Source organism: Leuciscus leuciscus (assembly GCF_965113295.1).
Source record: "Leuciscus leuciscus genome assembly, chromosome: 10".
Classification (NCBI taxonomy): Eukaryota; Metazoa; Chordata; class Actinopteri; order Cypriniformes; family Leuciscidae; genus Leuciscus; species Leuciscus leuciscus.
Window position 1 is genome coordinate 38,439,276 of NC_138734.1, and position 25,818 is coordinate 38,465,093.

Genomic DNA, 25,818 nt, shown 5'->3' on the forward strand with positions numbered 1-25,818 from the left:
ATTAAAATTTCTTCCCCCAATTACAACAGCACCATAAACCAAAAAATAAATCTTTATTTTTATTTTTATTGAAAGACAGATATAGTTTGTTTAGTAAACCACTGTTAAAAAAAACATACCTGGTTACCGAAAACACATACCGAACCGCGACTGAGGTATGTACCGTTACACCCCTACTTTTTGGAGTTTGAAAGTCTTTGGTCCCCATCCACTTACATTGTATGGAAAATAGCAGATGCTTAATCTCTCCTTTGGTGTTCTTACTGATAAAATCAAGTAATATAGGTTTGAAACAGCATTTTCACCTTTGGGTGAACTGTCCCTTTAATTCCCACTCAAATGAAATCTGTTTGACCAGTTTTGCATTCATCAACACAGTCATGCTCCTTACAACCAACTTGCCCTGATGGTAGTGATTTTTATTTTGATCAACTCCAGTTTGCCTCTGGAATAATTATAATTGCAGACCATACTCACCTCTTAGAGCAAAGTGTGAATTAAAAGCATGTGCAGCTTTTGGAGCACTAAGTCAATTTAAGAAACATCTAACGATCTCAGCTTTTAAGCTAGAACGTGTTCACATAATGAGGCTTTGAGCATTCAGCTCCATTCTTCCACCTAAAAGGTGTTCGCTATACGGCGCTTCACTGGGAGACACATCAATGCTGTCTGAGTCTGATAAAGTGAACGTAATGATGCCTCCTAGCACTCTACATCAGTGCTGAGAAGGTTAGACAAACCCCCAATCATACAGATAGATCAACATTTTAAGTCTTGCACTTTCCTGTGTTTGTGGGTAGCTCTTTCCAAGTGACACTTGTCAGTGTTTATATCTGTTCTCATCTATTTCTTTTTTATTTGCTCTCAGGGCAGCGCATTTAATTTTGTGTTTCATCAAGGAGGAAATTACACGCCTGTGAGAATAAGCTACGGTGATGTAAGTGCACTGAGACACCGAGCACCACTGATTCTTTGCCTCTTTAATTCAGCAAACGTTTCTAATGCATAATGCATGCCAGCAGTCATCAATGGGGTCTCGGCACACCAGCTCGATGCATTGTCTGTGCATGCACGTGTGTGTGTGTGCATAATATCCTGAGATTAGAAAAAAACCCAATCTATAGTCATTTTGGTCATGAATGAGTGTTCAGTGCAAATAGTTTAACAGTCCGTTAGAATAGACATTACATAAAGCACTGAATTTTCACAAATTGTTTCACTAAAGAGATGTTGGTGAAATTTCCTTGAATTACATCAAGATTAGTCCTAGAATGCTTTAACAAATGGATGTGTGGCAATTACAAAGCCACTTTGGCAGAGAAATGTATTTTGCCTTGCCCTGTTAGCCCCTGCTTGTAGAAGCTGAAACTACAAACTGAAAAGCATCTTTCTCCATTGCCCGTCATTCAAAATTAGCTTTGTATTCTGATTAAGTTACTTTTTTTGCATATGCATATAGGCTATACATGTATATTGGCACTGCAATTTCTGAGCAATTGCCATTGAGATAAGTATGAATGCTAATGAATAGTTTTCTGCAGGTATTAAAGCCCTACTTGGTTGCATCAGCTCAGTTACACCCCACCACTATTCACACATAAAGGGATAAACATAGACTGACTGGAAAAATGTGCCTCTACATATTTGCAAAACTCCTACACATACTGTACATTTCATTGCAGTTTCCATCTGAAATTAGTGGTGTTAAAAGTAACCCACAACTTTTATTCCTTTTCACACAAAATACACAGATTATTCATTAATAAAGACTTTTGCATGATTTATAAACTAAAACATTTTAGTTTTAACACCTGGTACAGCATTGCAATTGTTATGCGAAGTTCTCCCATGAAACAAGATTCATGATAAAAGAGCTTTAAAGACGCAAGTTTAAATGGCATGCATGGTTGCTTCAGCAAAGTGTTTTTATCTTGCATTATTTTAGCGTAGGTGGTGTTATTTTCCAAAGCATTAACCTTAGAGCCTCACATCGGCGGACATTTCATTTCAGAACTGTCACAGTACAGAAAAACTACCGATGTCATAAAACATTGTCGGATTTGTGTTCATCTTTATGGAATAAAACTGAGCATGCTTTTAGAGCAACTCGCATGGCATTTATCTTTGAAAGTGTCGTGAATCATGCAAGAAACATCTTAATGTAATTTTGCAGAAATGCCACCACATGCACGCTTTCCCAGTGAGTCTGGTTTGGATACTTCACCCAAAATTACATTTACATTTATTCATTTAGCAGACATTTTTATCCAAAGCGATTTACAGTTGAGGAATACAACAAGCAATTAATCTTAAGGCGGCAATAAACACGAGAAGTGCCAGTAATATAAAGTTTCAGTCATAGTTCAAGATAGCATTAGATAAGGGATTGAGGAATAATAAGTCTCTAGTTCGCCTCTTGAGACCTGGGGAGTGAGGTTGACCCGCACAGCACTTACTAGCTGACCTCTGTTACACTCACCCCCTAAACCTCACTCCCATCTGGGTCACGGCACCAATGTAACCCCTCCGGTTGAACTCGCACCACTCTGAGCAGGATTCGAACCAGTGTTTCCAGCTTGGGAGCCTGGTGCAATAACAAGAAGCTAAAGACCGCAGTCTTTAGCATCAGTGCCTCTTGAGGCCAGGGGAGTAAGGTTTACTTGCACATCTCTTACTAGCTGGCCTCCATTACATAGACTCGTAAGAGAGAGCAGAGTTAGGAGGGTGCAAATTCCGTGGGCGTTTCGTACACAAGCATCAATGTCTTGAACTTAATGTGAGCTGCAACTGAAAGCCAGTGCAGAGAGATAATCAGAGGTGTGTGCTCTCTGAAGTCAGAGGTGTGAGTGACCTGGGCTCATTGAAGACAATACATGCTGCTGCGTTTTGAATCATTTGCAGAGGTTTGGCTGCACATGTTGGAAGTCCAGCCAGAAGAGCACTGCAGTAGTTCAGCATGGACATGACAAGGGCCTGGACGAGAAGCTGTGTTGCATGCTCTGTTAGGAAGGGCCTGTTTTTTTGTGTTCATTCAAAATCCCAGGATGTCCTTCGGAAAAAGAGTCGGGGTTTAACCCCGGCATTCTGGCCAAATTTGCCCATTGGCCTCTGTCCATCAACATGGCCTCCAAATCCTCCCCATATATAATGATTGGCTTAATGACTCTGTCTCCTCTCCACCAATAACTTGTTTATGGTGAGCATTCATGGCGCAATATGGCAGCAGTCACATCATCCAAGTGGATGCTGCACATTGGTGGTTGAGGAGATCCCCCCCCTTCCATGTAAATAGCTTTGAGTGCCGAGAATAGCACTGTATAAATGTAACAAACTATTATTATTATTATATTCCTAATGCTGTGCAGTGCAAACCTGCATTTATAACCAGTCCTACTCTCCTTGCTCTATTCTGGACTCGAAACAGCATCTCCGGTCAGTCGCTAGTGCGCCTCTTGAGAGGTTTACCAACCCGCACAGCACTTACTAGCTGTCCTCCGTTACACTCACCCCCTAAACCTCACTCCCATCCGGGTCATGACACCAATGTAACCAGTCCTACTCGACCCCCTCGTGTGGGATTCGAACCGGCGTCTCCGGTATAGATGCGCTAACGAGGACGCTAAAGACTGCAGTCTCTAGTGTCAGTGCTTCTCCGTTACACATGATCATTCTGTTTTTGCAATGTGATCTTTAAAGGTCAGCTGATCATCTCGGATTACCCCAAGATGCCTGTTTGAACTCACTGGGATTATCATTGATGTACCTAGCTGGATGATTGAAAACTGTCAACTATCCCTTTAAAACTCATTTCTAAAGACAACTAGATGTGTCAGTTCTGGACTGATTTCATGAAGATTGTTTTGCTCTCTCAACAGATAATGCCATCACTCACATATAACTTTATCTATCCTTTATAGGCAGTCACAAAGATCAATAGCTATTGACTTAATTTGAATATGTAAAAAGTCTATAATGATCATGTGAGATAATGAGATAATTGGAGTTCTGTATTTTTAGATACGCTTTTACCTGAGTCAGTTTAATCACCTGCCACCCATTCTTGAGGATTAGGTTGATGCATTATGCATGAAGTTTAAAGAAGAGGGATTATCCTGATATGCACTGTGGGAGAAAGAGATAAATGAAGGTAGTTATTTCAGTTGGCACAGCAATCACAGATTGGGGGTGTTCCTACCAGGCAGTTCTGACATATTTGTTTGGAGTTTGTCTACAACATGCCTTGGCTTCATTTCTCATTAGTTATTGCTGAATCACTAAATTACCTTATCAACAGGGAATGACTGATGACTGGGTCAATCAAGCCAATCTGTTTAAAGTTTGTGAGAGTAATTTCAAAGTATCAGACTCCGGATCTGTGACAGCAATACATTATGAGAAAAGGAAAGATATTTATCCTTTATATACTGTATATAATTAATTATTATTATTATTTATATAACACACACACACATTTGTAACTATGGCTATGTGAACTTGTATGATTGTGCCTCACAAAATGTGTTTTTAACTTCAGATGAATTCCTTAAAAATAGAAATAAAAATAAAATGAATTCAGAACAGCCTATATTATTGATTTAAAGCAGTGTGTTTGATTGAGATCATGTCTTAATGATTGCAATCTGCTGTTGTGAGTCAGATTACGGAAGGGTTGATGAATGTGACCAATCTATTTGCTTTAGAGTTTGGTACAACAAATAACTTATTGGAATTTTCCTGCAGGTAAAACAGGGCCGACTGAGAATGCAAACAAACCTGAATCTATTAGTGGAAGCAAATAAGAGTTCACAGATATTTATGAAACCTATCATGTTTCTTATCATGAATAGTCCTGATTACAAAAAGTGTGAGACTCCTATTGGACAACTGTTTGAGTCTTTCATTTTGAATTATTTTAAAAACAGTTTTAATATCTAAACAACCAAAATGACTTTTTGAAGCCCTTTCCCTCAGCATTTGTATTCATTAGATGCAGAGGGAGGTCAGACATAATTAACCTTTAATAGCTTTGTTGTGTGCATATTTAAATATGGAAATGATCCCACATATGCACACTGCAAATTCACATCTGCATATATCTGTATAAAATGCCCACAATGAGATTGAAAGCATCTTTTGGCTTATTCTCAAGCGCATTAAAGCAAGGTGCACTTGAAAGCGATTTTAAACTATGCACATGCTTCATCATTGTGTTGTGTTGAGCTGTGAAGAAGATAACATGGCGACAGCTCTGTTTAAGCTGCTGTTTAGAAAGCTTAGAGCAGATATTCACTAACCCACATACACACTGATAAAGTCCACTCTAACAAAGGGGAAAGTGGCAGTCTAGCCATTCTTTAAACTTATCTACCTAATTACACCCAACAAAAAAGAAATTAGATAAACCTTGCTTAATTTGATCATATTTTGCCATTCATCTAAAATGTCTGACCATGCTTCAGATCATAGTGTTGGCATGAAGGCAATCCTCTGCCTTTTCATTAAACAAATTGGAAAATTAATGGTTTTCACCCAGATCGGGATCCCACGGTCTCTTTCCATAATTACTGGCTGGAATGCCTCACTCTCTGGCAAATCCTCACCTCACAGTCTGTTATAGTGGCCAAGGCTTTAAGATGTGCCTAAAACTGACAGTGTCTATAATGGATTACATGATTAGATTGGCACTATCAGTATTCAATCATGGAGCAAATGAAAGGAAATCAAGGGGAGCAAAAAAAGGAGGAGTATTATTGATTTTTCTTAATTTCTTCTTGTAATAACTACAGTTGATTGTATCTGTTTTGTGTGTCTGAATCAGTAACCACTGAAACATATTGAAATCAATGTCTTTGTGTCGGGCCAAAATATAAATAATATTCATTCAGTGTGACATTCTGTAGCTGTGTGGATCTGATATGTATCTTTTATGTTATGCAGTTTTCTTTTCTCTGTCTGGCCATTATTGTGTTCTTTATCTATTTCCATTTTCACTTATTGTGTTTTTCCTCACCTTTTATTTGTATTATTACTTCATGCTTTCTCTCTGCCTGGGGTCATCCACAAAATATCTAACAGTCCTTTTCATCTTCTGTTGTTCTTTCTTGCTAATGCTCAATTTGTAATTGAACTGCTGAATGCAAAAGATGCATTCTTCACAAGTGCAATATTTATCGCTCAGATGTCAGCCAAACGTATGTCAACTGAGTGCATAGCTTTAGCAAGCCTTGTTTGCCCTTGCACCCCCCTCTTTCTTGTCCTCCGCCAGCTGTGTTTGAGGTGGATGTCCAGTATCCGGCTGTTGTAAAGCCATTCTCTTCACACCAGGGTGGAAGCCTCTCCTTTGAAAACTAGCAGATTAATGTCAAGGTGATATCCCTCAAACATCTGTCATAGTCAAAGTGAAACATGTCAAACCAGAGAAAATAAAAATACGTTACCATTTAATTATGTTAAGTGAATTTTAGGTTGTCAAACATTATTTATGGTTGGTCAACAAACCAGTCTCAAAGTCAAAAGCTAATTCTCATGTCTTTTACAGCAGAGGCATGAACAGTCCCTGGCAATAGCACCTAATATATTCTGCTTTTTTGTAAAGCACTGGGTATTTTTTCTTCACCCCAGTCATTTTAATTGATATGGCAATTGGATTGATTTGACATGCAATAACTCTACTTTAATACCCCAAGCGAGCGATGCTTTAAAGAAGACTTTTTATTATAGCCTATTGACCGTTCATGAGTATTGAGCTTGTGCTTCTATGTTTTTCCATGCAAACTTGCTAGACAATTTTTGTACTTGTACATGACAGCTGCATTTTTCGAGGAAGTTAAACTTTTAGAAAACACATCTCATCATAACTCATGCATGTTTTTTTGTTTAATTTAACTGCCGTGTCCCACGATTTTGGACGCAAAATTGCATTCCGTGAACAGCCGCTTATTTTTGCAAATGTGCTGTCATTCTGAATATCAGATTAGGTAATAGGCTGCAGGAATTTTGACATTAAGAAAAATATTGATTTGGTAATATTGAATTACTTATATTTTACACACAATATTGCCAGTTACTTTTGCTCTGCCAATGAAATAGTTCCAAAAAAAAGAGCAAGTGGTGTTTTGTTCTTGAAAAAATGAAAAGCTTAAAAAATCCACACCAGTATGCACAGACAGACTGACAGCTTGTCTGGAGCATTATTTGTATTAATATTTCACAATAACAGGGCTTGAAACATGTCACATGCATATGGGACTGGTATCAGGTCATAGTAGCATGAATTTGATCAAATGTTGTCTAAAATTGATAATGTGGGCTCAGCCCCTGATATTGGCACAAAAAATAATAATTCCACAAGTTTTTTCCACTTACAGACCTGTAGGGGTTAGGGTTTGGCATCCAGGTCAGACTCAAACCTGCAGGGTCCCCATGTGAGCCAACATGTGCTGAGCATGTGCACAGCTCACTGCTTCACAGCTCTGTAGAACTAGTTTTTTAGAAGTCCAAAGCTGCGTCCGAAATCGCATACTCTCTTGAGTAGGTTGGCCTACTCATTTTGAATAAGTAATAACTTCACGACTGCTAAAAAAGTATGTTCTATTTAATATGAATGTGTGAAGTATGAATGTAATCTGGACTATACATTTGCCATGTTGTCATATCATGTGACGTACCAGCGTCATTACGCTGACATTCACAAATCCTCTCCTGTGGACTCATGGGACAGTAAAGTGTCCATATGCACACTTCAGAATCTCGCTGGAAGTAGTAGGTCATCCAGGTACTTTTTGCCTACTCTTTTATGAGTACTGGCAATTCGGATAGGCCTATACTTCTTTTGTCACATACTGTTTTTTGCCTACTATATAGTTGGGAAGTATGCGATTTCGGAGGCAGCCCAAGTGTCAGTGACGTGTTATAGCTTTCGCTCCTAACTGGGTTTCTCAGTGTGGAAAATGGTAAGTGGAAAAACCTGAACTGGAGTGGAATGATTACTGATTGCTTTGAGAAGGGGAGGAAAAATCACTATCTCTCCACTGCACTTATATACGCTGTTCCTGACCAGCTTTCAGTCTGTGTGTTGCTTGGTAGCTACTCAAAGCTTGATACTCTGGCTATTTCTGACCATTTTTGTTTACTGTAGAATAAGAACTGACCAATTTTTCTTTTTGTTTTGTCTAAAACAATATAAATTGTGTTTATAGAACTCATAAAAACAATATCACATGCAATAGGCCATCAATAAATGAATGTAAATTTGCTGACCACATTAAATTCATGGACAAAATGTTAACTGCCCATGTTTCCTAGTAATGTCACAATCCATCCAGTAGTTTGGATAGTTTGTAACAACAGCACTCTTTATACTTTCCATTAATTTACACAGTGTATAATAGAATGCTAAACTACTCTGAGCTGTAGCACTTAGATATGGAAAATGCATATATAATTTTGAGACACATAACGCAAACAACCACAACACTGAATTATATAGATGGAAAACAAAATGTGTTCTTTCTAATGCAATTACATTGTAACTAACGTGTTCATGCATTTAATTATTTAGTTCTATTATATTAACTCAAAAAAAAGAAAAAAAAGAAAAGAAAAAGGGGGTTAATATATTCCAGGCTTGGTTTAACAGACATAACCCTGCATTGAGTGTGACAGTGTGGGGAGTTAGACTGCAGCGCTGATCATTGTGCCTCACACTTTCAAACTCGTCATTTCACAACACTGAGGCGAGGAAACGAGCCAGCGCTATCAACACTGCTGCCCCGAGGGCTCTTCCTACTCAAGTCCTGAGAGCCACAGAGGAACCTGGGAATACCACTGCAAAATGAAGAACACTGTCGATTCGAAAACATTTACGAGCTTTTCCTTTTTATCGTTTGTGCCTCGATAAACTGGTTGACGGATCATACCTTTATTTCCAGATCACGGCACCGATGAAAATAACATCAGACACCGCAGCGTTGAGATAAAGACCTATCTTGCCTTTAAAATTATCGGAACAGGGGACATCATGCAAGTACGACAGCAGAGCTTCACCGCGAGTTTGACATCGGTGTATAGACTTAAATAAAACAATCGTACGCTATTACTGATAAAAAGCACGACTGCACGCGCTTCAGTCGCAGACCCATCCCGGTTCCGCAAAGAAACTCAACCCAAAAGTGTGGAAGAGCTCCATGCATTCAAAAAGGTGGGTTCCCTGTGATTTCTTGACAAATAACTTCTAAAATTATTTTTAAATATTCTGCAGTGGTTCGATTATGTGAAGACCTCCTCTTATAAACAGCATAGCCAATATATCGCCAGCATCTATCTGAGATTTTTTTTTTTTTTTTTAAGTCTACATCATATTGCGCCTATGTGTAGCCATGTGTTTTGGCTTCAAGAATAGTCTAAAAAGTAAAGATTTTTTTTTTTCATTAATTAGAATAGAAGACAATAAAAACGAGGTTTTAAGATGTCAAGCTATCACTAATGAATGTTCTTCTGCTCTACATCTAAATTTGAATATTTTAGCATAGCCGCGCTAGAAATTATCCACACGCTTTTGATGATCAATTAAACTCACAAATTGTTAGACTACATCTGTGCAGGGTTGGGTTCACAACATCATCTATATCTTCTCATTAAAGATAAGGTACCATAATGCTATATTTTGGCTTTTATGTAGCCTACCTACATTCAAGTTATTTGCTCATAATCTGAAATGAAAATAGGCATCACTTTTACAGTTAAACTGTAAATATGCATGAGGAGGACGCATCTCTCTCTGGAGATATCATTCATTCTCAACCACTGTGCAAGCGCCATCTGTTGGACTGCAACAGCTGACCACCAAAAACACAACCATTACATATCTACATCCCTCTTCTTCTAGGACCTTTCAATTACCTTGACCTGCCAAGATCTCAACAAGACTATTATGATCAGATTGATTGAATAATTAGCTTTTATACTTTATAGATGGGAAGCATCCTTCATGTTCACACAAATAAAAATATTAGTCCTAGTAAGATTACGTATTTTATAGGGTGAATTCAGGTTGATTGGGGCACTGTCAATAATTCACATTTCAGCAGTGCATTTTAAGATTGACAATGGTTAAGGAAAGGTAATCTGTCTGGGAGTCTGAAATGTGATGGAAATGCAGTTACATATAAAGCTTGTGGTGTTATTATTAACTGGTGTTATTGGTTTAGATGTTTTGAAAGCCCTGCGTATTGATGACAGTGATGTATGATGATGCTTAGGTGGATGCATTTATGTTGACAGAGACAGACCACTATGTAAAAGGTGATCATACATGCATGTGCTGGTGCAGTTTAGTTGTGGGTGGTATAGGGCTTCTCTTCCATTTTGACAGAAGCTTCTGTCCCTTCTGTTTATAATCAGTCTGCTATTTGTCTTATAAAGCATATATTCCCAATGCAAAAAAAATAATAATACTCTTTTGTATTTAAATGAGCCTTTAACATAGGCTATAGATGTTTCTAATCCTGCTTTTGAGGGTCACTGTCCTGCAGAGTTTAGTTCCAACCTCAATTAAAAAGACCTGAACCATAATCAAGGTCTTCAGGATTACGAGAATCTTCCAGGGAGGTATGTTGAGACAAGTTGGAGCTATACTCATGTTGGCCCTTCACAACCAGGATTGAACAACCCTGCTTTAAGCCTTTAAAAAATAAAAAATGAAAAAAATAAATAAATTAAAAATATCTTAACTATGTAAGCATTTGTGTTGGACAGTCTAAAGAAACAAACTGTAAAAAACAAAACAAAACAAAAAACATAAAAATGTAATTAAATAAATAAATGAACCTTTTTTAGTAGTAGTAATGAAGTTACTGTTAAAATAAAATGTACAGTTAGCCTATATAATATGTGTGGGAAAACAGAGCCCTATTTTGACTAAAAAATTGGGCTGTTTTCTCTTGACAACTTACATGTTAAAATATTGTGATTATATTTTATGAGACAGAGCCATTTTATTTATTATCTTAATTTTGGATATGTTAACAATAGATTATTTGATTATAATGTACATTAAACATGCTACTTAAACAGCATGGGTCATGTGACTATTTACACGGCCACGTAAAAAAATTAAATCACATGACCGTCTGTACTTTCATTTATAGTGGAGAACTCTGTTTGAAATACACAAACTCTCTTTAGTATTTAAATAAAAAAATGTTTACACAAATGGGACTAAGTGGGTAATAAGGGGGAATTTGTGTTAGACTTAAATCATTGCTATTTTATTATTATACTCTGGTAAAATATTATGTTAATATTCTAAAAACGTCTTAAATTTACATATTGATTTAAATATGCTATTTCACTAGCACTTTATTTTACAGTCCTGAACCCCATGTAGATACTATTTAGCCTACTTAACCTATAGTTATACCAATAACTGGGTTATAACTAGGCACTAACCCTGAACCTAACCTATGTAGTTATTAACCAGTACTTGTAAGTACACTGTAAGTGCACGTACTGTAAAATAAAGTGCAACCTGTATTTCCAATCTTATTTTGCTCCTGCCATAACTGAAAATGCATGCACCAGCACAGGGAAGTATTTACACATTAGCTATGTATTAAAGAGTAACAAGTAGCCTATAATGTGTTCACTTTCTTGAGTACAGGCTTCATGGCAAACGGGTAAAGTACTTCTCAAAGCACAGGCGTAATTTGAAACTATTAAGGGGTTGGTGGAGAAACAGTGACTTCTTATTGGTGCACTTCGCAGTGTAGGCTGCGCCCTCTTGACACTAGCAAACTCGAAGATCGATGGCACGTTTCTAGCGAGGGTTGGGAATGTGTGAACACGGAGAATACCTGACAAAAGCAGCGATATTTGTACGACGGAAAGGGCGTGCGGCATGATTTCGGGGTGTTGCGTTTCTTCGGCAACTTCTACTCAAACGGAAAGTTGCAGCATTGCTCTAATTCGCATTTCTTTACATTGCTGGTGTGAATAGGGAGAGGAGAGGAGCGCTGTCCCGTGCTGGATGGATGGTTATGGGGAAAGGAGCAGGACCATCGGCGCTACAAGTCTGCCAGTTCCTTGTTCTGTTTCTCTGTTTGTTTCCAGCAGGTAAGAACAAAAAAAAAAACATTTATCATAAAAAATCAAATTAAAAAATAAAAAAAGTTTTAAGACTGGAAATTATGATATGTGTTTTTCCTGGCATTTAACTATCGAATTAATTATGCAACCTATGTTAATTATAATCGCTACAAAAACACTTAGAGCAGTTCAACATGTTGAAATGACGCCGACAAACGTATGCTTTGTTACTTAGCAGTTGGGTGTATTTTGTTTAGTCATGACCCAGTTACGTCTGGTGAAAGTTATCTATCTTCTCAGTGTACATTCCTTATAATGTACGCTTGAGTAATGTTGTTGTTTATATCTTTCAAGTTTGCACTACTCATGTGCATTTAAATTAACGGTGCTAAACCTTTTCGCATTGAAAAGATGCAAAGAAACAAATGTGGGTGCAAAGCTAGATTGATGTTTTTAGTTGTTTTATAGCCATTGTTTAAACCGTTCGATTAAAGCGTAATGGTCCGAAGGTTCGGGTTGATTCTGCCTGCACTACCAGTACCGCAGTGTTTCCCACAGCTCTGGCGGGGACGTGCTGTTGTGTTTGGGGGAGGGGAAGCGAACCCTCCACATCTAGCCTATAACATGCCTTCGCACGACTTGTTGGGGCAAAATGTAAAACACAGTAAAGTCTTTTAAGACCGTTTTCAGCATAGTAAAGCAACGTTTTAAAAGGCAACAAAATTCTAAAAATGTCATAATTATCTCTATATATATTTTTTATATAGGTGTATGGTTAAATTCACACAAAAATTAGTCTGCATTTACAGTACTGTAAATACTGGGTAGTACTACACGGACTTCACAGTGAACACTAGTAGGAAAATACCGAAAATTGTAGTGTTGTGTTGTAGAATCACAGACATTATCACTGTCTACACTACAGACTTGTGTTTACAGATTAGCTGCAATATTTTCATGTCCACAGTGCCATACTGACACTTAAGTTCCCAGCCTATACTGTACTGAATTATGCAGTTGCTGTCACTTTAAGTTACTTGTTTTGTAATGTTCAGTGCTTTATCTAAAAATATTTATTGTCATAATTATACATAAAGAGTATTGATGTGCATATTTAGTTGACAACCTCTAAAATCACAAATTTACTAGAGATCATAACCATTCAGATCACCACTATATTGCAAATACCCCTCCCCTTAATTGGTGTGTATAGTAACATACAATCAATATGATAGTAAAATCATATGATATTAAAAGATAAATTACCTAGCCTGCATTGATTTTACAATAAAATTCTGAATACAGCATTTTTTTAAAGGAAATTACTGCTCATAAAATCCTGGCATGTTTACAATGTAGTATATATCATAAGAAGAAAAATCGAATGTGTGTAGAAGAATGTAGGCACTCTCACATGATTATGGGTCAGCTGTGGTTTCCAATGTGATTTCTGTATATCTCATTATAATGGAATTTACAAGTGTTGTTATTATCTGTCAAGGTTCTAGTCAGCTGTAAGTAGTGTTCAGTTTGATTTCACACCCTGTGTTCAATCTTCTTTCACATTATGTAACGCCAAACAAAAGACAATCATGCAAGCGCTAGTCACTAACATCTTAAATTAGCCTATTGTCTCTTATCAGATGGTCATAAATGCCCTTTATAGCTGGTAGTTGGAAGACAGGTCTGTGACTGAGACAACAAAGATAGTTGCATGATCATTTGGAAACAAAGTTGTGTGTAGTTTTGGCATGTCTTTGTATTTTATTAAACGAAAGAGATAATCTTTAAATAATGAAAAAACACATGATTCTAAAGCCTTCGGATTTCAATTCAACCATGTAATTCGAGGAAGGGGAATGTGCTTGAAATTGCTTTTGCCTTTGATTACGGCCTTTTGCTCTGGACAGGTGGCTATCTCATATCCAGTTTGACCTGTGGAATGGTGAGACCTTCTCTGTGTTCCACCCATTGGTCCTGGAGCCAGTTTCTCTCCAGAGATCCTGTTTCTTTAAGGCTGTCCTCAGCCCCCTTTCCCTCCTGCCCTGCATGGCTGATGAAACTCTACCTAATCCCTTTACACAGGGCTAATTTATGACTCTGCTGGTTTCTTCTCAATGGCAAATTGCATTGTCTTCATTCAGAGTCCTAGGACTACACCCTCCCACACACACACACACTCACAGCTACCCCCTTCTGTTAAAGCCCTAAGTGATTTTTTTTCAGATGTGCATTTGCCCTCGGTCACTGACACCCATGGTGCTTTACTGAAAAGCACCCCCACAATCTGCTTTGCAATGCAAAGAGACAGCACAAGGTGTGAATGAGTGTGAATTTGATATGAGATGATTAACACTTCTAAATAATAGACTTTTGTTGGTGTGAATGTCAGTTTGAAGGCTTCCTTCCAGTTTGTGTTAATGCTATTAATTTGTGTTGCACCTTAAACAGTGTGAAATTGCTAGATATCCAACTGGGAGCTTAATCAGCATTTTTTGATAAAGCATATCCCATTTACTAATATAAAGTGATGTCATTCATGGTGAGGTAATGCAGTTAGATAAGCCTGTCGAGAGTTCATTACATTGTAACGATGCCTATTTAGATGCTTATTGCTTTACGTTTTGTATTACAATAGCTCTTAAGTGTTGAACTTTTCTCCCCTGTGATATATACACATATAATAAGAATATTCCATTAACATTTTGAATTTCACATAAAATCAAAAATTGTTGATTGGCCTACTCTAATATTTATGTTTCATTTATTTTTGAAAGGGCAATGAGACAACAATAGCCTTGCTTTATACTACATTTAGAGCACTTATACTTGATGGAAGTTGGCAAAACACAGAAACTTGGAACTTGGTTGGAATGTTGTTTTCTTTTTATTACTGATGGAATTAAAGCCTCACTTTGTCCAGATGGAGAGAGAATTCATGTGTTGTTATGAGGGCCTTGAGCAACTGGCATTCATGAACATAACATAATAAACTAAACTAAACTTCATTTAAAGGTTAGTACTGAAATAATTGAAAATAAAAAGTATTACTATATGACATGTCACATGTGAATAGAAAGTGAAGACACTAAAAATAGGAAACAAAAACAGGCTATTCTCGATTAAAAAGATAATGGAGTTTGTTTAATATCAATATAAAAGCTTAATCAGTTTTGTCAGCTACTTTGATTGATGCTTATTTCATTTCAGCTTTGTATAAACTTGGTTTGACCATGCCAGTATGTTTATGCTATCTCCCTTTTTGCTTTACAGCAACTCTGCAGTGTAAGATCCTCAAGTGTAACTCCGAGTTCTGGGCCTCCACCTCCAGATCTGGCCCAGAAGAGGAGCCCTGCACCGCTCTGAGAGCATACAACAACTGCGTCCGTCGCACTGCCCGTACATGTCGAGGTGACCTGGCCTACCATTCAGCCCAACATGGTATAGAGGATCTTATGAGCCAACACAACTGCTCCAAAGAAGGGCCCACAACCCAGCCTCGTGCCCGCACACCCCTGCCCCCAGTACAGCCACCACCCCAACCGGACATCCACGTTCCCTCTGATGGGCCAGAGGTGTGCCATTATGAGCGGAGTCTACCACGAGATTCTGCGCCTCCCAATTACACTCATTGCGGCTTTTTTGGGGACCCACATCTCCGCACATTCAACGATGACTTTCAGACCTGTAAAGTTGAGGGAGCCTGGCCACTGATTCACAATAAGTACCTGTCTGTGCAGGTTACGAACACTCCTGTTGTGCTTGGATCTTCAGCTACGGCTACTAGCAAGGTAAGGATTTTCCGTGCCTCATATAAATAGGCAAAAGTAATTCAGAATCATTCTGCCGTCTCATTTCCCCAGCTGCTTTTCAACTCAATCAAGTACTAGGCCTACTACATTAACAGGAATTAGTTAATGGTGAAAGACAGTGTGGTTTTACCAGTGGGAAGAGAATGCAGACTTCTTAAGTGCAGAGTCTAGTTAGCATTTGGATCTGTTCCACAACGGATGAAGATGTGATAAGAGGAACAATTGATGAAAGTCTGATTAATGTTTTTTAAAGGAATGTCAGCAACAAAAGAGAGGTAATAACTTGGAATGTTTCCAGGCTCAAGAGCCTTATTTATTTATTTATTTATTTTTGTGGACTAATGTTACTATATTTGTGGCAGTCCTTGCCATTATTTGTGTGTGATTTAAGAGTTTTGTTGTTTTAACTAAGTGCTCAGTCCATACAGGAAACTGCTGATATTTTCTCTGCATTAGTTGGCCCTCATACCTCATAAATTATCATTGTTTTGCTTTACGGCTCATTGGACAAACTGGGAAGCTGCCTTAGAATTGGCCAGCTGTGGAGCCTAAGGTGAAAGCACAGGACTACACGTTTATGTCTGATGTCCTTTTGGCTGCAGTAATTTTGTGACCAGGGTTAAATGTTTTTCAGAGTTTTTCCTCTGCAGAAAAACACAAGTACTTTGTACTCGGTCACATTAAGAACAGAGCAATTTTCTGCCATCAAAAACCTCTAATGATTCCCCATTAAGTAGACGGACCCACAGTTCATTCTTGTAGGAAGGGAAGGGATCATGATATTTTTGTTAAGTTGGCTGTTTTTTTATTAAACGATAGTGGCTCAGAGACAAAAGCGAACGTGCAAACTAGACATTCCTATAGCCTGTCCTGCGAAAATCAAGCATTGGTTGGGTGCTGTCAACAGGGGGCAGATGCAGATCACTGGACTATTAGTGATTATAGGGCGGTTTGGCTAAACTGAGTCTCCACTCGGACATAGACACACACTCATATGCATCATTTGCAAGATCAGAGCAGCCTGGACGTCCCGAGGTCACATATGTGTCAGCAGTCCATTGGCCCCCTAATGGCAGCTCGCTGGAGGAGTCAGAGGCAGGAGCAGCCTTCTCTAATTAGCCCATGTGCAGGCTGTGCTCTCTAGCTGGCGCAAGTCCACTCCCTGGAGCTGAATCTGGGGTTCACAGGCAGGCTCTGAGCAGCATGAATGGATTGTCTTTGTGTCTGCATACTGAGGTCTGCTGTAACATAGACTGGACCTGTGTTTCTCCAGAGTGCGTTTACATTGGCCCCCTGTATCTTGAGCTGCTGCTGAAATGTGACATTACGAAAGCTTCTGGGCTTGGAGGGTCTGCACTGCACAGTCCTCTGGTTTTATTAAGACAAGGCTCAGTTATGCAGAATGGAGTAGTGACCATCTTTTGCCACATGCAATGGTGCATAAAACACTGTCTGGCTGCTGTTTGTTGGCTGGTTTTGACTGAACAAATATTGCATTTTAAATTGTGCACACTTTATTTGTTATCTATTTTTTCTCCAGAATCTGATTATGCTGTTAACTAGCACATATGTTGCAATTCAGTTAATGTTTTCTTTCTGTTCCTCGCGTTTTAATGTATTTATGTCCAAAATAATAATTAATCTTAATTTGGCACAATCTAAATAAACTTATAAATGATTTGTTCTCACTTGTTCTCACTCTCACTTCTTTACCACAGTTAACAATCATCTTCAAGAACTTCCAAGAATGTGTAGACCAGAAGATGTACCATGCTGAAACCGACGAGCTTCCAGCTGCATTTGCTGATGGTTCAAAGAATGGAGGAGACCGCCATGGGGCCAACACCCTGCGTGTGGTAGAGAAGGTGCCCGGACAACACATAGAGATCCAGGCACGCTATATTGGCACCACTATTGTAGTTCGGCAAGTTGGCCGCTACCTCACCTTTGCGGTGCGGATGCCAGAGGAGGTCGTGAATTCACTGGATGACCAGGACAACCAGGATCTTTACCTCTGCCTGCATGGTTGCCCTGCCAACCAGCGAATAGACTTCAGGACCTTCAGAGCGCGGGCGGCAGAGAGCCACGGCTTAGGCAGGGGACAGCCAGGCAGTCCTAACCCTGGCTTCACTTATCAGGCAGCCATGGCCAAGTGCAAAGAACGTCTACCAGTGGAGGATTTGTACTTCCAATCCTGTGTTTTTGACCTGCTATCTTCTGGGGACATTAACTTCACCTTGGCGGCCTACTATGCCTTTGAGGATGTTAAAATGCTCCACTCCAACAAAGACAGATACCACCTCTTTGAAAAGGATACAATATTCAACTCTGCCTCCGAAAAATGTGGTTTTAGTTTCCTAGTCCTCATCAGCCTTGTTGTCGTACAGTTATGGACTGACTCGTGTTCCATTTGTCTGTAGTCCCCATTGGACATTCTTGTTAGATGGTTGTAAGAAGCTGTATGCATGTGAAATGCTACTCTCACTGTGTTGTCTTCCATCTACCAGAGGCTGGGCTTCTCAGCTAGAGCCCGAGCTTCTGCTGAGGGCTTTCACACTTGTGTGTCTTGTATCACGCCATGAACTCATCTCTTATCATCACGGACGTTCATTCATAAGGCCAGAGCCGAAGCGTTCCTGGAGATCCACCCATCTCTGCTGATCTCATAACTGCTCAATGACAGAGAAGGCAGTGCTGAGAGGGCCTAAGACACGGGTCAGATGAAACCATCCTTGCTCTCACCAGAGTGACGTGCCACTGACAGGAGTGAGAGACGGATGATCCTTTGCAGAAAGAAGAGTTTGGAGATGGTCTTCAGTTCACTTGATGCCAAGTGAGAGGTGAAGTATGTCTCCCGGAGCCAGGTTGAAGGACATGACAGGAGCTTTTATTAACGTCTCCAAACAATGGAGGGCCAGCAGGAGTTCTTTCTTTGAAGAAGCTCCAGATTTGGAAAAAGTAGCTTTCTAGTGAAAGCCCCCTGGCCAAGGCCATGTCAGACTAGTAAGTCGTGTTGTCTACAGAGAAGATTAATAGGCCATAACATCAGGCCTTTTGTATAGTTTGTCTATGTGTGTGCAAGAGAAAGATGTGTTATTGTGTGGGTGATTATATGAATGCTTGTGAGTGTGTGTGTGTGTATGTGAAGTGTTTCATAATAGCTGTATATTGCACCCAGGGTCCTAATGTAGCTCTGGTGTGGTGGTTCATGGGTCAGTAAGAAGATTTACTGCCTGCCAAGAGCTCTTTCCTACATTTTAAATATAAAAAGGGGGTGTCAAGCAGACTTTAAACTACACTCATACTGCTTGCTTAGGTGTTATAATTTTGACAAATATTTATTGAATTCACTCCATTGTCAAATTGGGTGTTCGAATTCAGCCTGAACACATTTTCAGGCACATTGAGAATAACTTTACTTTATTCACAAAGTAAATGTCATTGAGTCAGAAAAATAAAAATAAAAAATAAAGCCATACAATGGTGTGGCCCAAGACAGAGTTGTCTTTGAAAATAGCACAATTGCTTCAGATAAAAAAAAATGTATGGAAAAAAATATTCATGTAAGTAACAATCAACATATATATCCAGGAGAGAGCCAAGTTTCTCCATACAATATTTGCAGTTTGAGACGGGACCCACAAGGCAGATCCATCAATCATCCTTTCTGTTTCTTAAAGAGCAACGCCTTGCTCTCCATTTCAAAAGGGTGTCGACGTGGCTGTGCTGTAGGCCCAGTTTAACTCACGACTCTGTAGATCTGTGAATTTATGGCGAAGGCGTTTTGCCAAAGAACAAGCCATGGTGCCAACAATTTCCCAAACAGCTGAATTTTCTCTTTCTCATGGGGCCTTTGTGGTTCACTTAAGTATTTAGGCTCAGACCAGATGTCCTGATTGTGTCTAATATTGGAAGGTGCTGCTAACTACAGTGTGGTGGATGGACCAGTGCAGGAGCTATTGTTTTCATCTGCCATGCATTTCTTGTGACATTTGAAATGAGGGCATTCGCTCTCCAGCTATTAGCAGGCTCAGGATTACTGGCAACTCAGTATTGTAAATAGCTGTAGTAGTATTGGCGAGCTAAAGTCACACGATGCATAGCACCACTATTTTGAAGAGTGAAACTGCACCCTTGATGGCGTAATTATTTCATAGGCCATGTTTAGGGACTGTTGGAAAGGTCTTTGTGGAAGATGAAGCTCACATAACATCATCATGTCATCTGTCACAGTTGTCTCTTACCAGTGTTTGATTTCTCTTAGTGAAAAGTTTGAACCTTGAAAGTATGGTTTAGATGTTAATTATACATAACGAATCCTTTGAGAGACTTCACAGTAATTTATTCTTACACTGTAAAGTTTTGCGAGCCTTACTACTGCTAAGAAAGCTTGTGTTGGTGCAGTTCATGGCTTTAAAGAGACATTTGAAAGCATACAAAATGATTGTAATGACTTTTGTGTTTAAGTGTGCTTGTGTTGTCAGTGCTTTTTGGATTTATATGTGTAATGTGACATGTATATACGTTTGTGTGATATGGCAAATAATATTTTGTGCTGTTTTTTTTGGTACATCAGAGGGTGTAGTGAAATTTACCTTTAAGTTTAAAGGGATATTGTGTACACACAAACACCACAAAAACAAGATAAGGGACTTAGTACGATCTAATTTGGAAAAAGAGTAAAAAGGAGACATCACCTTCCTAAAGTAACTAAATACTAGGTAGGAAACGTGTGACTTGCGGTGTTCATGTGTTGTTTATTACAAAAGCACTTTATGTTTTAATTCTCTTTAACCTAGCTCTTACATGGTTTTAACTTGATGGTGAAAAATGTTATCAGACTTGTAACGCTAAAGAAAAGTGGATAACTTTTTCAAATGTATTAACATTGAATGGGAGATACCAGACAGCTTAGTCTGTTTTTGTATGTAGGACTAAAGCGGTGCCACACACCACCTGTAAATACTGTAAATTATTTATTGAATAAAAAATAAAGTGTCCTGTTGATTTGTTTTTTTATGTGTGGGTTTTTGTATTCATGTTTCTTTGTTTGAACTCATGTTTGACTATGGAAGTTACCACAGCACAGCATTAGTTCTTTAGTCCAAGTATGTTGGACTAAGACTGCCACCTGATGGTATAATGGGTAAATGCTGAAACATTTGAGACTACAACGATGATGATAAATCGTATCTACAAAGGATAATTCATTACTTTACCGTGTTTAAGCGATATGAAACTGCATAATTAGCTTAAACAAATACTGAGCAGAAAGACTCAAAGGTTAAGTTACAGGTTTCATAACTAATTCGACCAATATGATTCTAAAACACGTGATTCGTGTAGATACGAGGGACCTTTTTTCATTTTTTCGATTTAACGGTTGGAAAATGTAATTTTGATTTTAAAAAGTGCTGAAAAACGACAAAATATTGACTATGTAGTGAAGTATGTCTCTCACCTCAGTAATCCCCGCCATTCCTCTGAGTAGCTATCCATTCATGAGTGAAGCGCGCGAACAGATGAGACTATTCTCTTAATATTAACACCATTATATGAGAGCTGGACGATGACATCACTGTATTCTCCAGCGCGGCTGTTTAGATAAATTAACTAAATGAATAACTTTAAAACAACAGAAATTAACCATCACTGAACTCATCTCAACATCCCGAGACAAACTTTGTTGCATCATTTATTCATTTTCCTGTTATAAGCTGCTTTGAATCAATCTGTATTGTAAAAAGTGCAAAATAAAGGTGACTTGACTTTATTAGGCAAAAACGTCATTTTTAAAAAAAATAATTTATTTACTTTTACCATTTAGGAGATTGTCCTAAATCACATTTAAAAAACAATGTTGTTAAGACTGCATTGTAGGTTTCATCAAACTAATTTTATCTGAAGCAGAACAAAAGCAAAGATTGTCCATGATGTAGGAAAGTTTAATACATATAGGTCTATAAACATATGTACAGTACAATTAATCTGAACAGTGGCTTTTCACAAATATAAATTACTTTAAATTGGCTTGTTTCAAAGCTTAACATGTCTGTGGAGTGTGAGCAGGAGCTTGGGTGGGACAGATTTAACACATCTCAAGTATTTCATAGCAAACATGTCCACATTTCACCAGCTTGTTCTCCTAGTCCTGCTACCATGATCTTTAGGAATAGAGCACAACACATTGTTCCCCACTCACCAGAGCTGGCTTGACATGCATCTAGTTAAAATTCCATCCTGGCAAATGTTTTGAAATTGTACATAGCATAATACTGCACAGTACTGCTAGTCTTCCTTATATCAATCCGGTGTTTGAATCTACACAAGAATAAGGCACAGATGGAGAAACACATCAAATAAACAATGAATGGTATTTACCAGCATGCCAGTCAGTCAGTCAGTTTTGGCACAAAATCTGGTTCACCAAAAATAGCTTTTGACACCTGCCCACTCCCTAAACACGCATCTGTCCATTCATACAGTACTCACATTTCCACTTAAAGGTCAACGGTATCAGTGTTTCAGCACACTCATACTGAGAAAACTCAACAAAACATGAAAATCAAATTCAGGTAATTGTCTACCATTACTACATAGTCAAAAACAAGCAAGTACTGTTCTTTTAGTGCAATAAAAAGTTGCAACAGTACAAGCACTGACCATAAAGTGGACTTGAGTGGCGCCAAGTGTTACAGTCGTAAGAAAATAAAGACAAAGATAGCTTACGTGTTATGATTATCTAGTGTTCTGACAAGGTCTACATAGACCCTGAATACTGTTCAGCCTTATGTTCTTCTTTCTTTTTTTAAACAAGGCTACTATCCTCCAACAGAGCATCTAAGCATTACAATATTAACAAATGGCGGGTCTGCGATAGCGAAAACACATTTAGCTGATTCAATCATTTTGAGAAAAACAATTTGAATAATTGTTGCAGTTGTTGCTCATCACAAATACTCCTACATGATTATAACAAATATCAAAAGACAAAAACGCACATGTAATTCCCCCTCAAAATGACGTACAATCACAGGGGTCTGTATTGTAGAGAGCAAAACCAAACCGAATAGCTCAACAGAACAATGAATCAACATCTGAAGGTGCAATTAAAATGATTCCTTTTTTCTCCTCCCACAAAGGCTACTTTCATGTAATAATCCTTTTTTGCACAAACCAAAATAACAAAAACAAAAAGACATGAACATCAAAGTAAAGTTTGCTTTGGGGATAGTCCCTTTCTGCTAATGGCTCTCAACAAAGACCAAATACACGAGGCACTTTCTAACTCAGGCATACTTCAACAGCGTAGTCCACAGGACTAACCATGCCTTGTTCTTTCTCCTCAGTCCAAAATGGCAGACTTAACCTTGTCATGAAACCTAGAAGAGAGCGGAGGACACAGTGGCGATAAAGAGGAGTTTGGTGGTGGCTGGTTACGTCTCCTCCATTTATTGCCTGGGTGGCCTTTCTGCCACTTCCTTTGGCAGTACAGACCATCTCTGCACTTCATGTTCACTTCACGTCTTCCTGTTGTTCCAGTTAAAGTCCGTCACAGGTTTCTGCTCGGCAGTTCTTTCCAAAGCAGGCGAGATCGGCTCGAGGGGGGATTTCTGAGCCTGAGGGGAACGGGGGTCTATCAGGGGTGGGGGTTTGTCCGGGTGGAAGGGGCGGTAGTGATCAGGCCCCATGGGGCCATGGTTTCCAGGGGGGCTCCTGTGGTCAGGCATCCTTCTGAAGTCCTGTGGATGCCCTCCTCCCCCTTGGTGGTAGTTCGGGGAGCGGTACTCATCCGAACGCCTCCTCTTAGGGTCAGCATGTCTGAAAACAAAGATACATTTTAATGCTACAGCTCTACACGCAACAAAACAGTTTTGTACATGAGAACAGACATTTTTCATGTTGCCGTTAACAAATATAACTTTTGGCCTTTGGTTGAAGCATAGCTACAGTTACAATGTTTTGGTCATTATGTGAGTTGTGGTAGACCACTGTGTGTTTACAGATGATCGCTTTATCAGTGTGAATGTCACTAACAACATCAAAACCCCCGCAAAAGACAGATGCCTAAAAAATATAATCTTGTGAGGAAGTAAGTAGCTTGTTTTGACTTGTTGAAATCATAATGATAGCTGTTCATATCAGATAACAGTTGAAACTATAACTTGCCAAGACCAATAGACCAAATTAGTAACTATTTTAGCAATTGTTACCAACATAAACACTGTTTTGTGAACCTATTCAATGCACAGCAAACGTGATGCTATGCAAACTATGTTGATCCGTGTTTTATTATGGGTAGCCTATTGGCGCTTTCCCTTTTTGCTTGCAAACTCCTGAGCATCTTTATTTTATTTACGGATATGACATAACCATGCACAAACAGTGTCGGGGGGGTAATCAGATTTACTTTTTCAAATAAAAACAAATAAGTTACTTTGTTTTGCCATTTATTGACTGAAACCTCTCCTGTCCCCATGTTGAGAGAAATCTAGAGTAAGTTTAGAGGCGTTGTGTCTAAACATGATGGTTATTTTAGTTCTAGACTAAATGTAAACATATATTTACTCATCTCAAAAAGATTCAGTATTGCTTAAAATTAAATTTAAAAAACTGTTTAAAGCAAACTCAGAATATTATGCAAACCTGCAATAGTTAAAGTGTATTTATTATTTAACATATTATGTATTTAACCTCACTTTATTAACAAATGTCTTTGCTGTTGACCTTTGATGATCCAATTCAACCATACTAATAAGCAAAAATGACTTTACATTTTTATTGCTGAAGTAAAAGGGTTTCTTGTCCTGCTCCTATTCTTCTGCAATCCAGAAAGGCAGCACAGCTGAAAGGTTTGTTTGCCCTCTACTGTACAGGCATGATTTTGCATTTCCTTCAGCCTGAGGCTTATTCATTTCACTTTTGGTGTGAAAGGGCCTTTATATTTGCCAAAAATAACCATTTTTTGTTATTCAACAAACAAGCAAGCCTAGCCTAGGTAAGAAAAAGTAACAATGCATTTTTTCCGATAAAGTAACCAAGTAACACAATTAGTTACTTTTTAGGGAGTAACGCAATATTGTAACACATTACTTTTAAAAGTAAACTTGCCCCAACACTGCAGATGAACGATGAAAGTATGAAGTTTGCTGGGAAATTGGTCCCGACAACTCTTAAATATAAATAATTATTATAGGCTTACCATAGTCTTTTAAGTTAAGGTAAAAATAAATGTATGATATACTCGCTCCTGATTTAAATTTTGTTTGTGTAGCTTTAATAAAAAAGCCCCCCTTGCTTACCTGTCATAATAGTCTCGATGGCCCCGATGATCTCTATCGTTGCCATACTGGTCATAGGCTCGTTTGCGAGGGGAACTGCTGTTACGGTAACCTCCTGAGCTGCGGTAGTCACCATGAGGACGACGGTCGCCATAGTGGTGGTCCTTGTACCTGTGACTCTCATATGGGTGATGGCGATCGCCTTGCCAGGGCTGACTGCTGTTACCTGGGTAGCTGTATTTACGGTCTCTTTGCCAATCTCCCCTATCTGTTAATAGATGCACAAGGTACCAAATGAGATCATAAAAATGACAAAAGGAATCATAAATGATGTAATTTATGGCTGTTCAAAAACCACTAGTAGCTAATCAAACAGTTAATGTTGTAACAAATACTGTTTGTGGGTAAAGGCCTCTACTCCGTTTCAAGAAAGAATACCATCTCAAAAGCCGTTTATGAGTGCTATTCACATACAGCACAAATTTAAGATTTTAAAAACATTCAAAGTACACTACAGTCTCCGTGCTCACAGCATCCCAGACACAAATATTTTAACGAATCAGAAAAGATGAATAACTATGTGGACAACTGAGATTTTGGTATAGAGATAAAGGAACATGATTTTCCAGTAGTACTACAGC

The 25,818-nt window shown here is 38.6% G+C and overlaps 2 protein-coding genes across 7 annotated transcripts in view; one reads left to right on the forward strand and one right to left on the reverse strand.

Moving 5' to 3' along the window:
• Window positions 1-8,651: 8,651 nt before the first annotated feature.
• rgma (repulsive guidance molecule BMP co-receptor a) lies at window positions 8,652-20,908 on the forward strand. The gene is made up of 4 exons (XM_082182562.1): window positions 8,652-9,199; window positions 11,996-12,111; window positions 15,358-15,875; window positions 17,615-20,908. Exons 1-4 carry the CDS (start codon window positions 9,186-9,188, stop codon window positions 18,314-18,316), a joined length of 1,350 nt encoding a protein of 449 aa, XP_082038688.1. The 5' UTR covers window positions 8,652-9,185; the 3' UTR covers window positions 18,317-20,908.
• Window positions 20,909-21,820: 912 nt separating this feature from the next.
• chd2 (chromodomain helicase DNA binding protein 2) overlaps window positions 21,821-25,818 on the reverse strand; it is a 39,923-nt gene continuing 35,925 nt past the window's right edge. For all 6 annotated transcript variants that reach the window (XM_082182432.1, XM_082182430.1, XM_082182431.1 and 3 more), the window contains 2 exons: window positions 25,199-25,445; window positions 21,821-23,717 (listed from right to left, as the gene is read on the reverse strand). In XM_082182432.1, coding sequence (XP_082038558.1) covers window positions 23,417-23,717; window positions 25,199-25,445 — 548 coding nt within the window. In that variant the 3' untranslated portion in view covers window positions 21,821-23,416. The remainder of the gene's footprint in view (window positions 23,718-25,198; window positions 25,446-25,818) is intronic.